Source organism: Myodes glareolus, chromosome 4 (genome assembly GCF_982192425.1).
Source record: "Myodes glareolus chromosome 4, mMyoGla1.1, whole genome shotgun sequence".
Taxonomy (NCBI): Eukaryota; Metazoa; Chordata; class Mammalia; order Rodentia; family Cricetidae; genus Myodes; species Myodes glareolus.
Genome location: NC_142029.1, coordinates 39,254,412 through 39,268,605, shown reverse-complemented (window position 1 = coordinate 39,268,605; position 14,194 = coordinate 39,254,412). Strand labels below are relative to the sequence as shown.

At 37.5% G+C, this 14,194-nt stretch overlaps 1 protein-coding gene across 6 annotated transcripts in view; it reads right to left on the bottom strand.

Annotated features, from left to right (window-relative positions):
• The window catches only part of Senp6 (SUMO specific peptidase 6), an 88,730-nt gene that overhangs the window by 30,047 nt on the left and 44,489 nt on the right, over window positions 1-14,194 (bottom strand). For all 6 annotated transcript variants that reach the window (XM_087905427.1, XM_087905428.1, XM_087905429.1 and 3 more), the window contains 3 exons: window positions 10,760-10,902; window positions 6,468-6,855; window positions 4,824-5,050 (listed from right to left, as the gene is read on the bottom strand). In XM_087905427.1, coding sequence (XP_087761553.1) covers window positions 4,824-5,050; window positions 6,468-6,855; window positions 10,760-10,902 — 758 coding nt within the window. The remainder of the gene's footprint in view (window positions 1-4,823; window positions 5,051-6,467; window positions 6,856-10,759; window positions 10,903-14,194) is intronic.

Below are 14,194 nucleotides of genomic sequence, written 5' to 3'. Positions count from 1 at the left end.
CAGGAACCTCTTGCCTCAACATCCCAAGTGCCCTGGTACAGATAACATATTTTTGACAGAGGTGCTAAGTATATACACTAGAGGAAAGACAATCTTTGTTTAGAAAGGATGCAGGAAAAATGTGGTATCAACAGGCACAAGAATGAAACAGAGCTGGAGAAATGGCTCATAGGTTAAGAGCATTTGCTGCTCTTCCAGAGGACCTGAGCACATGGTGTCTCACAACCATATAACTCCAGTTTCAGTGGGCATCAGGCAGCCAGTGATACACAGAATACATACAAGCAAAACCCCCGAACAACAAAAAAATTAAAATATATTTCAAAATTAATAATGAAAAAGACCTTTTGCTCTCATCCATCCATCCATCCATCTATCTACTCTAGGGGCTGGAGAGATGGATCAGGATAAGCGCACAAGCTGCTCTTCCAGAAGACGTGAGTTCAATTCCCAGCAACCACTATGTGGCTCATAACTGCCCTCTTCTGGTGTGTATATACATAATAAAGAGTCTTCTTTTGTTTATTTGTTTTTGTTTCTGTATTTGAAGGTAGAATTTCTTAGTAGCTATAGAGCCAGTCCTTGAACTCTCTGTAAACCAGGCTGGCCTCAAACTCACAGAGATCCGCTTGCCCCTGCCTCCCGAATACTGAAATTGAAGGTGTGCACCACCATCACCTGACACAAAGAGATCTTTAAAACAAAGCAAAACAAACCAACTCTAAATGGATTAAAGCCTCAGCATAAAGCCAGCCACACTGAACCTTAAGGAGAGAAAATGGGAAATACACATGAATGCACTGGCACAGGGAACCACTTCCTAAATATAACTCCAGCAGCACAGACACACTGAGAGAAACAATTAATAAATGGGACCTCCTGAAACTGAAAAGCTTCTGAAAAGCCAAGAACATGGTCAACAAGACAAAACGACAGCCTACAGAATGGGGAAAGATCTTCACTAACCCTACATCAGAAAGAGGTCTGATCTCCAAAATATACAAAGATCTCAAAAAAATCGGTCACCAAAAGAACACATAATCCAATAAAAAAAAAATGGAGTATAGACCTAAACAGAGAACTCTCAACAGAGGAATCTAAAATGGCTGAAAGACACTTAAGGAAATGTTCAACATCCTTAGTCATCAGAAAAATACAAATCAAAACAAAACTCTGAGATTCCATCTTACACCTGTAAGAATGGCCAAGATCAAAAACACTAATGACAACTTATGCTGGAGAGGTTGTGGGGAAAAGGGAACACTTCTGCATTGCTGGTGGGAATGCAAGCTGAAACAATCCCTTTGGATGTCAGTGTGGTGATTTCTCAGAAAATTAGGAAACAACCTTCCTCAAGATCCAGCAATACCACTTTTGGGTATATATCCAAAGGATGCTCAATTGTGCCACAAGGACATGTGCTCAACTATGTTTATAGCAGCTTTGTTTGTCATAGTCAGAACCTGGAAACAACCTAAATGCCTCTCAACCAAATAATGGATAAGGAAAATGTGGTACATTTACACAATGGAATACTACACAGCAGGAAAAAAAAGACATCTTGAATTTTGCAGGAAAATGGACGAAGCTAGAAAACATTACTTTAAGTGAGGTAAGCCAGACACAGAAAGACAATTATCACATGTACTCATAGGTGGTTTTTAAACATAAAGCAAAGAAAGCCAGCCTACAAAACAATCTCAGAGAACTTAGACAACAATGAGGATACTAAGAGAGACTCACATAGATCTAATCTACATGTGAAGTAGAAAGTAGAAAAAGACAAGATCTCCTGAGTAAATTGGGAGCATGAGGACTTTGGGGGAGGGCTGAAGGGTGGAGGGGAGCAGAGAAAAATGTAGAGCTCAATAAAAATCAATAAAAGAAAAACAAATAGATTAAAGACATAATATACAATCTAAAAACTATGAAATATGTACAAAAAATACAGGGGATATATTTTCAAATGATGGAATGGCAAAGATCTTTTTGCCCAAGACACTGAAAGCACAAAAAATAAAAATAAAAAAACCCAATATATATGAGAAAACCTTGCAAACTATATACTCATCAATGGGTTAATATCTAGACTCCCTAGGGAACCTAACAATAAAACAGAAACAACCCAATTAAAATTTGGGCAAGATGGTACTAGAGTTTATGCCCATGATCCCAGCACTGGGGAGATTGAGGCTGTAAGAACAGCTCAGTTATTCTTAACTACATAGGAAGTTCAAGGTCAGTCTGGGCTAAAAGAGATCCTATCTGAAAGATTGGGGGGGGAGGGGGGAGGAAGAGGAAGAGGAAGAAGAAGAAGAGGAAGAGGAGGAGGAGAGAAAGAAAGAGGGAGACAGACAGACAATATATTTAAATAGACGATTAACAAAACAAGGCACATAAACAGCTAACAGGTATAGGAAACACATGATCAGCATCACTAATCAAAAGGGAAATGCAAATCAATACTACAGCAAAGCATCTCAAAGCAGTATCAGAAAGATGGCAGGGATGCAGACAAAAGACACACTGAAAATTACTACGGCCATTACAGAAACATGATGGAGAGTCTTCCAAAACTGAAAACCAGAACCATCAATACTAATGCTACTATCCAAAGTCTATGAAACGAGCCTGCCAAAGAGACATCTATCTACATGTCCATGTTCATTACAGCACTATTCACAACAGACACGAGAAGCAACTTATGTGCACATCAACTGATGAAGGAAATAAAAGTATGACATAGAGACACACTAACATACTTCTCAGACATATACAAACACAAAAACTTTTGTCATCTACAACGCCATGGATGAAACTAGAGATAATTACCATAGTTGAAGTAAGCCTGAACCAGAAGTACATCTGAGAACTTGAGGCCAACCTGGGTTATATAGTGAGTATGAGATCCGATGGGTCTGGAAAGTGAGACTGTCACCCCCAGAATCCTCTAAGAAAGCACACACATAAACACCTTATAGATATGGTTCTATACATTGATTTTTCAGGCTAAGAAACTGTTTATTATGACTATTTTCCTAAATTATTAATAGGAACACATCAAAGACTTTTTATATAACATGTTGGACATGTTTGTCTTGGATTGGTTTGTTTTTTTAAGCTTTACTATCATTGTTCAAATGAAAGCTATCTGGCTCACTAATGACAAATAATTTAAGTGTTATTCCCAATAGAATCCCAGAGAGATGGAATCTGACAGATCCATACCCTGCTAAAGAGGATCACTGAAATGAGAAACAGAAGCTTTCTGGTCAGTGTCCCATGAAAAACCTGAATAAACCTATCACATCAAAGTCCAACTCACTTAAAAGAACTCTATGTTGCATGTACTTCCAGTCTGTTCTACAGCAAACTATCTCCAGTAAGCATTTCTGAAGTAGAGCCTATGTACAATTACCGCTCAACTGCCCCCAGCGCAGTTATACTAATTTACAACCCTAACTAACATTCATCTTCCCAAACACCACTGGAGCACTACCACTGTTAGAAAACCTTTTGCTAAGCAGTACAGTTAGCAAGGAGCAATTCATTTTATATTTACTGATTACTACCTGTCCTGAACTTAATTTTCTTTACTCATTTTTAATACTCACGTGCATAAAAAATGTGCACCTGTGTGTAAGCACCTGTATGTCAGCATGTTCTAGGCCTTTGGAGCTCTCTGACTGGGTAAGACTGACTAGTAAGCCCAGGGATGTCTGCGCCTTCTTCAGCATTGAATTACAATCCACACTTAACTTTCTACATGGGTGCTACGCACTGAACTCAGGCTGTGTGGCAGGTATGGTAATGACAGCTAGCTCCTCTCCTTAGTCCTTCTCGACTTTAAGAAATTACAAATATATATATAAAAAATCAACTGTCAGCATCAACTGATGCTATTTTCCTCATTTACAATAAACTATCAAATTCTGATCATGTTTCATACACTGATCTGAATTTCTTTTTAAAAATTTACCTATTAATTCTGTCATTTATTTTTGCTTATTATGCTTAGAAAGGCACTGATTATATAAAAATACCAACACATTTTTAAAAAACAATCTGAGTTGTTTACATTGCTTCTCATTTCTTAAGGATCTACTTTTATTCTCTTTTTTCCTTAGTAAACCTATATTACTCTGCTTAAAAAACATGTTTGTAAAACATGTTCATTTCATAAATTCAAATATTCCTGTATCTTATCCCCTCTAAAGAGTATACACTAATTTAGTTCTAATTTCTATCTTCAGTTGGTTGGACTGGTCCAGCTTATTACTAAAGCAGGATTCTTCAGTCATACCTATATTAGTGGACAGTAATTTTTCTCATTACTAATAATGTTTTGTTGTTGCTTGGCTTCTATTTTGCCTGTATTTGACTTAGAGACAGGGTCTCACTTTGTAGTCCAGGCTGGCACAGAACTAATTCTATTTTGTTTGGTTTTTTGAAATAGGGTTTCTCTTTGTAGCCCTGCCTGTCTTGGAACTTGCTTTGTAGACCAGGATGGTCTCAAACTCAGAGATCTTCCAGCCTCTGCCTCCCAAGTGCTGGGGTTAAAGGTGTACACTACCATTACCATATCCACACACACACACACACACACACACACACACACAATTTTTTTTCCTTGGATTTTTAACTTAAGCTTTTGGTTAAATTGCAATTCATTTTGTATGTAATTTAATGGTTTTTTAAAGGAATCTTTTAATAGTATTTGAGCACAGCTTTGTGACTAAGCCATCTTCTCCTGCTGTCATTAACAAATGACTCCTGAAAACCAGAGAGTACACCCCAAAAGGAAGACCTTAATCTGAATATACCTGGTCCTTCATTCTTGCTTTTCTTGGTATGACAACTGTGTTTAACTCCGATTCTGCTGGGTTACTTCTAGATTCCTGATCTGTTCTGCAAATATTTGCATTTAGTGCAGCTTCTACTTTTCCAGTTGATGGCGCTGGGGAAGAACATGCGGAGTCTGCAGGCTGTGGGGATATGCTCTCTCTTCTGCTAGTCCTCTCATCTTCATCGTCATCACTGGACAAAATGACTACAATCATAAAAAAAAATCAAAAACTTACATTGAAAAATTTTACATTTATATTTTATTTTTGTCAGTTAAAAACTTAACTGGAAACTGATTTCAATATTGTATCACTCTTTGATTTAAATATTGATCTTTGTTGTAGAGGTTTACTTGCAACTGTAAGAGCAGGGACAATGTCTCCCGCACTGCTATATTCCAGAACCTAAAAAGTGGGGAGGGGGACATTAGAAATACTACATAATATCTTTAAAGTGTTCCAATGTTAAGAGTAAAAAGTTGGTTAAAGACACTCTGGTGATACAGTTGCCTGTGAATTACTTATTCTTGTTAAATACTTGTAATAAAGGGAGTGGGGTTTTAAAAAAAGGCATGAGGTATGAACTTACACGGCAGTAAGTTCTTTATAGCACCCCACATATACATGCGTAGTTAATACTAAGTCATGTGCAATGCTCCAGATGATCATCACTCTAGCAACATCCACTTACCCTTTGATTTTGTTATCTAGTTTCATAACAAAAACTGGCCTTTTATTATTTTCAAGGTTGGTTATTTGATTTAATTTCTCTCCTCTATAAAATCAGAGACAACAAGGGAACTATTTCACAGAATTACTGCATAGATATGTAAAATTCTATTATAGTGATTGGTACCTATAAACTTTTAAATTGTGTGTGTACTTTTCCTTAACATGGCTTTACAATGCTTGCAAATTATCTTGCCTTGTGGTAAGAAAACTAATTTCCACCAAGTCCTTTCTATGTGTCAAATAAATTGAATTATGGTTGTCATTTATATGCTATTTTATTTCTTCAGAATACTAACAAAGGAGCTGGGGAAACAGTTTGGTTGGCAAACCCTTGTAAGCACCCAAGTTTGATCCCCGGAACCCTATGTAAGAAAGCTAGGCATGGTAAGTTTTAGATCCAGCATTGGGAAAGAAGAGACAGACAGGCTGAACCCTAAAGCTCACTGGCCAGTCAGGCTAGCCTATGCACCAAGTACATACACAAAAGTCTAGACAGTAGATACAGGCTATGTCAAAAAGATCAATAATTAGAACAAGCAAAGACACTACTGTTTTTTATTGACTATTTTAACATGAGGGGAAGGGGAACAAAGTTAGTTACTACTTTCACAACTACATAGACAAGTTTGAATCACATGAGCCCCAAACGGTAAATATCTGCCACAAAAAGATACCTCTGGAAACTGTATTTCTCAAATATGTACATATTAAAACACAGACAATTAAAATATTGAATTGTTACTGAAGAATACAGTTAATACAGTGTGGTGGCGCACATGTGGGCCCCAGAAGCACAGGAGTAAAGGCTGGCGGCTCACTGGAACCCAATGAAGAGGGCTCACGGGTTTCTGAGTCTCAGGAAGGGAAAGAGGACAGGAAGAGGGTACTTACTTGGATCATTCAGATCTGACAAGCTTGTCTTTCGTTCTTTTGGGTTTGTGAGTTTAGGTATTTTTCCTCCAGGTAGAATGACTTTTCCATTAGTCTGAATGTAATTATGTCTTCTAGCATCACAAGTCACCAAAATATCTATTGGAATCTTCTCCACACTGTTACCATAAAACTTCTTGGCTGTTAACCCTGTGGTTTGTGACTTCTGCCCTCCAGAATTCTGATGAATTGACGTTCTTAGTAAAGGTCCAGTGGATTCATGCAAAGTTATAGCTTGTCTGCAATTTCTTTGCAAATCATTATGAAAAACAATACCACAACTTTGGCATTTGGTCTGATTTTCTTTTTCTTTTCCACATTTTGGGCAACATTCACGCTGTTCAGATACCTTATATTAAAAAGAAAAGAAAGAAAAAAAAGACTTTGGTATTTTAAGTTAGCATCAAAAAACCACTTTAAAAACTTTCCAAATGATGTTTTGTTTTTCCAGCATCACTACCTAAGATTCTGAATGAGTCATGCTATTTAGGGGTCAGCAACAGAAAGCTAGAAAAAATTTCAGGGTCATTCTGTCCAAGAGTTAGCTATGATAAGCTAATTTTTATCCTTAAGAATCAGAATGGAAAGAGCTAGGAAAGGAAAGGACACTGATTTGCATGCAATGGAGCCTAGGTTTGATTTTCAGTCCCACAAACAAAAAAAAAGAAACACCCCAAGTGCTTGATTTCAACTTTACTCTCCACAATAAAGGTAAATGAAACACACTTAAAAGAAAAGTACTTGGAAAGACAGCAGTTCCAGGTATTCATTCTAGAAATATGACACTAAAACATAGAAAGGAGATCCATACCTTTCATCAGCTAAGACACACACACACATCATCAAATTAACTACAGCAATCAGAAACAAAATGCAATCAATGAACCGAATTAGACACTAAAGTTTTAATGATTAAAAACTAGAAGTTAAGAATTCAGTGATTCAATGGTTAAGATCACAACTTATATTCTCTTATAGAGAATCTGAGCTCAGTTCCCATGTAGCTCAAATTAGACTAAAAAGTCTAGCTCCATGGGGTTCAGACACCTCTGGCTTCTGAGGGCACCTGTACCCACAAGGACATACATACACACAAACTCATATACAAAATTAAAAATATTAAAAATATAATAAAAATAATTGCAAGCAGGGAATGGTGACATACACCTGTAAGCACAGCACTTGCAAGGCTGAGGAAGAGTAGTGAAAGGCAGCCTGAGTTGCACAGTGAGACAACAGACAAGCATGCACATACAACACATGTACCATTGGCAAATGCAGCTGGGGATAAAGCTTACCCCTAGTTTGTATCTACTGTACCATGGAAACCCAAATCCAAATGAAACTATTAAAACTGAATTGCGAAATGAAACATTATCTACTTTTCCTAAGGTATATATAATACTCCCTTCCTTCACTTCATTATTTTTGATTTTCTGAGAAAAAGTTTTACCGAGCACCACCTGCCTTGGAAATCACTGTGTAGATCACACTGATCTTGTACTTGGGGCAATCCTCCTGCCTCTCTCTGCCTCATGAGTGATAGGATTATAAAAGTTTTACTTATTTACATGAAGTAAAAATTTCTATGATATAATTTCTTTATGAAAACAAAACTTGATTAAAACTTTATTTTGTTTCATTTAACTAGTCATTAAAAAAACCTCGCAAAGTTAAATAAGTTCAAATTACAGAGTTAGGGGAGTAAATTGATACTAAGATTCTTTCAGCATGAAGTCTAATTCTCAAAACTCCAACAACACTACAAATCTAATATTGCATACTATGCCCCAGACTCTATACATGAAAAACCTTACTTAATTAAAACAAGCCTGTCTCAAACAATGACATTCTTAATATGTATCCAAAAGATATTCAACTACATTAAATTCAAAGATCCTTTCTTTCCTCCCTCCCTTCCTGTTTTCTTAACAGCAAGCAGTGTTGAGTCTTACAGTCTTAAATGGAAAGATAAACCACTAATCTTGTTTGTTAATTAAAGATTACAAAGAAACCATCTCCAATTTTCCACCCTCTAAGGGAAAATGGGATCAACTGGCACAGAAGTAGAGTCAAAACGGTCTTTAGGTTTCATAAAGCAGTTCTGAAGCAGTTTAAGCTCTTAAGCTGGCAGCCTGGGGAGGAAGGATGCTATGATGAGAAGGAGCACCCCTCCTCCCCTCTTCTCCTTTTAGAAGACACTAGCATGGTCTCAGCCAACTTTAGCTGGTGAGCAAGAAGACTGATCAACGGGAAAACTGAGTAAATAATTTAAAAATTCAGTAGGGATGAGAGTTGGCCAAAATGAATGACAATCCTACAAAGGGCAAAAGATAAACATTAAAATAAACTGTGCTTTCGTATCCAAACACTCAGACCCAAATAATCACATGAAAATTATATTAATTAGAACACTGTTTGGTCAATGGCTCAGGTATATTCCTAGCAAGCTCTTACATCTTAAATTAATTTCTACTATTTTATATTTTACCACAAGGCTCGTGGTTTGCTACCTCACATCTTGCTTTTTGGGTGGCTACATTGTGTCTGCCGGACTCTGCCTTCCTTCTCCCTGCATTTAGTCTAGCTATATTCTGCCCTGCCATAGGCCAAAGAAGCTTATTATCATCCAATGATAATAAAACATATTCATAGCATAGAGAGGAATCCCACATCATCTCCCCTTTTCTGTCTAAATTAAAAGGAAAGTTTTAACTTTAACATAGTAAAATTACATATAACAAAACAGGTATCAAGCAAGAATTACAATTACAATATTTAATCTATTTGTACCTGGCAAAATTAAAGAAAATATTCTATCATCTATTTTATCTTTGTGAGTCTAAAGTTTCCTATCTAATTTATCTTTCATCAAAACTAAGGAAAACTATTTGTCTTCAACTCCATCAAAGACACCAGAAGGACATATTACCTAACTAATCAGGAAGTAGATTGTAAGCCAGTTCCAAAACTCTAGAACTGACTTTTCTATAACAAATTCCATAAATTCCATAACAAGTTTCTTCTATGGCCATCAACCTCTTAAGTAATTGGTGCTGCCAGAAGCAGATGTGTCTCAATGTCGAGAAAAGTCTTAAGTTCTTAAAACTTTTTAAATGTCTTTATTCTGTAGGTCTTTGATGTATTAAATATTATCTAACTGAAACATATCTCTGTATATCTAGAAAACCTAACTATCATGACAAGATTGACTATTATAAATGACTATTAATCTGTAATTTTTAATCACACATTACATTTTAAATGAGCTGTATAAACATAATACCTTAAACAAGAGTAGAAATATACATATAACAAAACTGACTTTAAATTTTATCAATAAACTGAAGTCCATACCAATGTATTCATTTCTATAACACATCTCATATCCTTTTTTAAAAAAAAATATTTATTTATTTATTATGTATACAACATTCTGTCTGTGTGTATGCCCGCAGGCCAGAAGAGGGCACCAGACACCATTACAGATGGTTGAGAGCCACCATGTGGTTGCTGGGAATTGAACTCAGGACCTTCGGAAGAGCAGGTAATGCTCTTAACCTCTGAACCACCTCTCCAGCCCTCATATCCTTTTTTTTCTTTTTAAAGAAATTGATTGACTATGACCATTGACCACTTAAAATCAACCCTTTTTAAATAAAAACAAGCATTATAAACAATCATTTTAGGAATCTGAGCATTGTTTTCTCCAAATTTGCTTCCTAATATTTGTTGGGAGAGGATTTTTAGGGGTCATGAACTGTTAAGCAGGCATGGTTAGGACCAGAGCAGCCACTTTGGCTGTTGGTTCTACCATGCTTAGCTTTCCAACGTGGCAAAGGTCCATTTACCACCCACCAGCTCTAGGAGCCACATTTACCACCCCAACTCTGAAAAGCAGTTGGCCCACGCTGCCAACAAACCCCATTCAAGTGCTCCACAGAAGGACCTCTAAAAAAAATCCTTTCGTTCTACCAGCATGAACCAGAAGTTTCTTAAAGGAGTTGCACATCTGCTCACCACCAGCAAACAGCCTATCTGGGGGGAGAAAAACAAAACAAAACAAAAACCTGCAGCTACCAAGAAGCTGCATTTGGCTCCCATGGGGGGGGGGGGATTAGAAGCCCTCTTATTTTTTCTTTATTTAGCTTTTCAAGGTTTGATATGGATTCATGGCAGACAGTAGACGCCATTTGTATACATACACAGTCATAAAATTAGATTTTAAAATAGTAATAAAATTCTCTACCTACCTCTACATGGGTCAAACACTTCTTTGAAGCAGGGGAAAGTGGAGATAGCTGATAGGTACTACAGTGTCGTTTCTGCTGTACTTTCCTCTTAATTTCAGGCTCAATGTGTGACTCTGACTCTTCTGTTTTCTTCAATATACGATCTAAAGGAAACAGGGATGAAAAGCACTGAACTTAAATTTATTAAGTTCTTCATGAGCTTTGTTATAAAAGAAAGAGTTAAAGTCCATATTTTCAAACATTAATTTTTTAGTTAAAAAAAGGGATAGTGTGTAAACATGTATGATAAAGAATGATCAGAGGCTAGTGGGCATGAATTTGATTCTCAGGACCCACATGATGGAAGAACTCCTGAAAATTGTTCACTAATGACTTGTTTACTTACACACCAACATGTACACACGCACTCACACACATATACATGTAAAAAACAAAAAACAAGACCTTTAAGTCTAAGGCAGTAAGGCCCATGCTACTCTTACCTGGTTTTCCCTTCTCAAGATTTCTACACTGCAGACTACTTCATTAGTATGGCAACGTTTTATTCAGTTGAAATAAGGCAACAAACATACTATACTATGCCCTTTCCCCGAACTTAGCTTTGTTCTTAGATTACTAATAAGAAAACAGAAATTCAAATATTTGTTATAAAGATTTAGATAAAGTAAAACTAAGCTGACCCTTAAGCTACTTGTAGATGTTTCTGTGGTAGTAGTTGTTTGGATATGTATTATTCCCCTAGAAATATGATAATTGTCTTCATTATATTTCAATGTAACTGCTTTATTGGTATACCCCCGACTTTGCTAAATATTTCTAATATTTCTTTTTTTTATCCACCCCCTTTAGAGATGAGGTCCAGCTAACATGAACTCACTATTGGTGTGGGAGAATTGTCTGTATTCTGTCAATCATGTTTTAAATAAATGCTGATTGGCCAGGCAGGAGGTGTAGGCAGGAAAACCAGAGAGGAAGTGGAAATGATGCAAGGAAAGCAGGAGAATTCTGGGGAGGAGGAAGTTGATTCCTCCCACTCCTGCCCAGATCACCGAAGCAGCAGGATGTGATCTGCCCCACTGAAAAAGGTACTGAGCCACATGGCTAACATAGATCAGAAAAATGGGTTATTCAAGATGTAAGAGTTAGCCAATAAGAGGCTAGACCTAAAGGGCCAATCAGCTTTATAACTTACGGAGTCCTCTGTGTTATTTTCTTTGGGGCTAAACAGCTGGGGGGACTGGGCAGGACAGAAAACCCCCCAACAAGCAGGACCTTCATGTTACATAATGGCGCCCACAGTGAATAACTGCATCCACAGAAAGCCTGAGAAAGCTTGGGAAAGACTAGAGTAAAGCATTTCAGTATTCAGCTGTAGCAGGAAAAAAAGCTGCGCTGTTTTAAAATGCCAGCTTTCTGGGCCTTCCTGCCAGGGAAAACTTTGACTCTTTCAAGCAGGCTATCCCAATGGATACAATGTTGCAGCTTGCTTCCTGGCAAGGACCTTGAAACACCATAGGAGCTTTTTGACTGTTGTCTTCTCCATATTCCTTAGCAAATTAAAGACCCACATGGTCAGAAAGAGAGAGGTATACAGTAAAGAGAGATTTAAAAAAAACAAAAAAACAAAAAAAAAAATCCTCTAAATGGTTTAAAGTCCTTAGAAATAAAAAAGGAAAGAAAGAAAGAAAGAAAGAAAGAAGAAGAGAGAGTAGTTGGGTATGGGTGGTACACACCTTTAATCCCAGCAGTGGGGAGGCAGAGACAGACTGATCTCTGAGAGTTCAAGGACAGCCTGGTTTACAGAGAGAGTTCCAGGACAAAAATATGCAGAGAACCTGTCTCAAAAAGCAAAATGTTAAAAGTAAAAATAAAGAAATAGAGGTTAAAATAAAGCCATGTAAAGATGGAAAAATACACAGAGAATCTTGATACTGTATGCTATTGTGCTCTCTTTGAATTGTTTAAATGCTGAGGAAGGAGCAATAGCTGCGAAAAAATATATGCTTATAAATGCTACAGAATTAATCCAAGATAGGTATTTTGAAAATACCTTGGCTTCAAAATTGAAGTCAAAAGGTATGTTACTTTGGAGAAGAGATTTTGCTTTTGTTCCACAGAAAATGAGAGGCTGTGGATTTATTCAGAGTTAAGAAAAATCATCTTTGATCAAGGCAGACCACCTGAGAAATCTCCGGTAGGAACAGATGACCGGATATCTGAGTTCTTCATCCAGCAAGTTCAAGACTGCTGCCTGAGATGATCAAGACTCACAGGATACTTCAGTCAGGACTTGATCATAACTCTAAATTTTTCTTTAGGTCCCCATAAGATTATCAGCGCCCCCAACCAGCTGGAAGTAGGCTGGAATACTATGCTCACATTCCCAAAAAATGGACTATGGATATTTTCTTTTTTTTTCTTCTTCTTTTTTTAAAAAGAGGGGGAAGTGATGTGGGAAAATTGTCTATATTCTGTCAATCATGTTTTAAATAAACGCTGATTGGCCAGGCAGGAGGCCTAGGTGGTAAAACCAGACAGGAAGTGGAAATGATGCAAGGAGAGCAGGAGAATTCTGGGGAGGAGGAAGTTGATTCCTCCCACTCCTGCCCAGATCACCGAAGCAGCAGGATGTGATCTGCCCCACTGAAAAAGGTACTGAGCCACATGGCTAACATAGATCAGAAAAATGGGTTATTCAAGATGTGAGAGTTAGCCAATTAGAAGCCTGACCTAATGGGCCAATCAGCTTTATAACTTACAGAGATCTCTGTGTGATTTTTCTCTGGGACTAAACAGCTGGGGGCCCGGGCAGGACAGAAAACACAAACAAGTCGACCTCCATGTTACACACTATATAATCCAGACTAGCCTTAAATTTGTGTGCTTCCTTCTGCTTCTGGGTTCCAATTGTTACAGCGGCCATATACCACCATATCCAGCTTCCTTTTCTCTTCTGAAGTTTTCAAAACTTCATGAACAAGCCAGCCTTGTTTCTTCTCACAGAGATTCATTTCTCCAGTGCAGTTTCATTCTCTCATATGTTCCTCTCCATGAAGCAACACCTACTCAATTTACCTGATGAATCCAGAGTCTTCTTTGCTAAGAAACTGCCTTTATCCCACCCTGGCCAATTAATCAATCCATAGTTGCCATGGTACCCAATTTGTATTTATAGTAGCACTCATAAAATAATGAAATACTTGCTTGTACTAGTCTATTGTTATCAATATGCCTGTGAGAAATAAGGTTTTTCGAGATGGGGTTTCTGTGTTTAACAGCCTTGGCTGTCCTGGAACTCACTTTGTAGACCAGGCTGGCCTTGAACTAACAGAAAGCTGCCTACCTTTGCCTCCCAAGAGCTGGGATGTATCCCACCACCTGGCTGTATCACTACCACCTGGTTGTCACATATTTTTTAACACCCAGAAACTACGA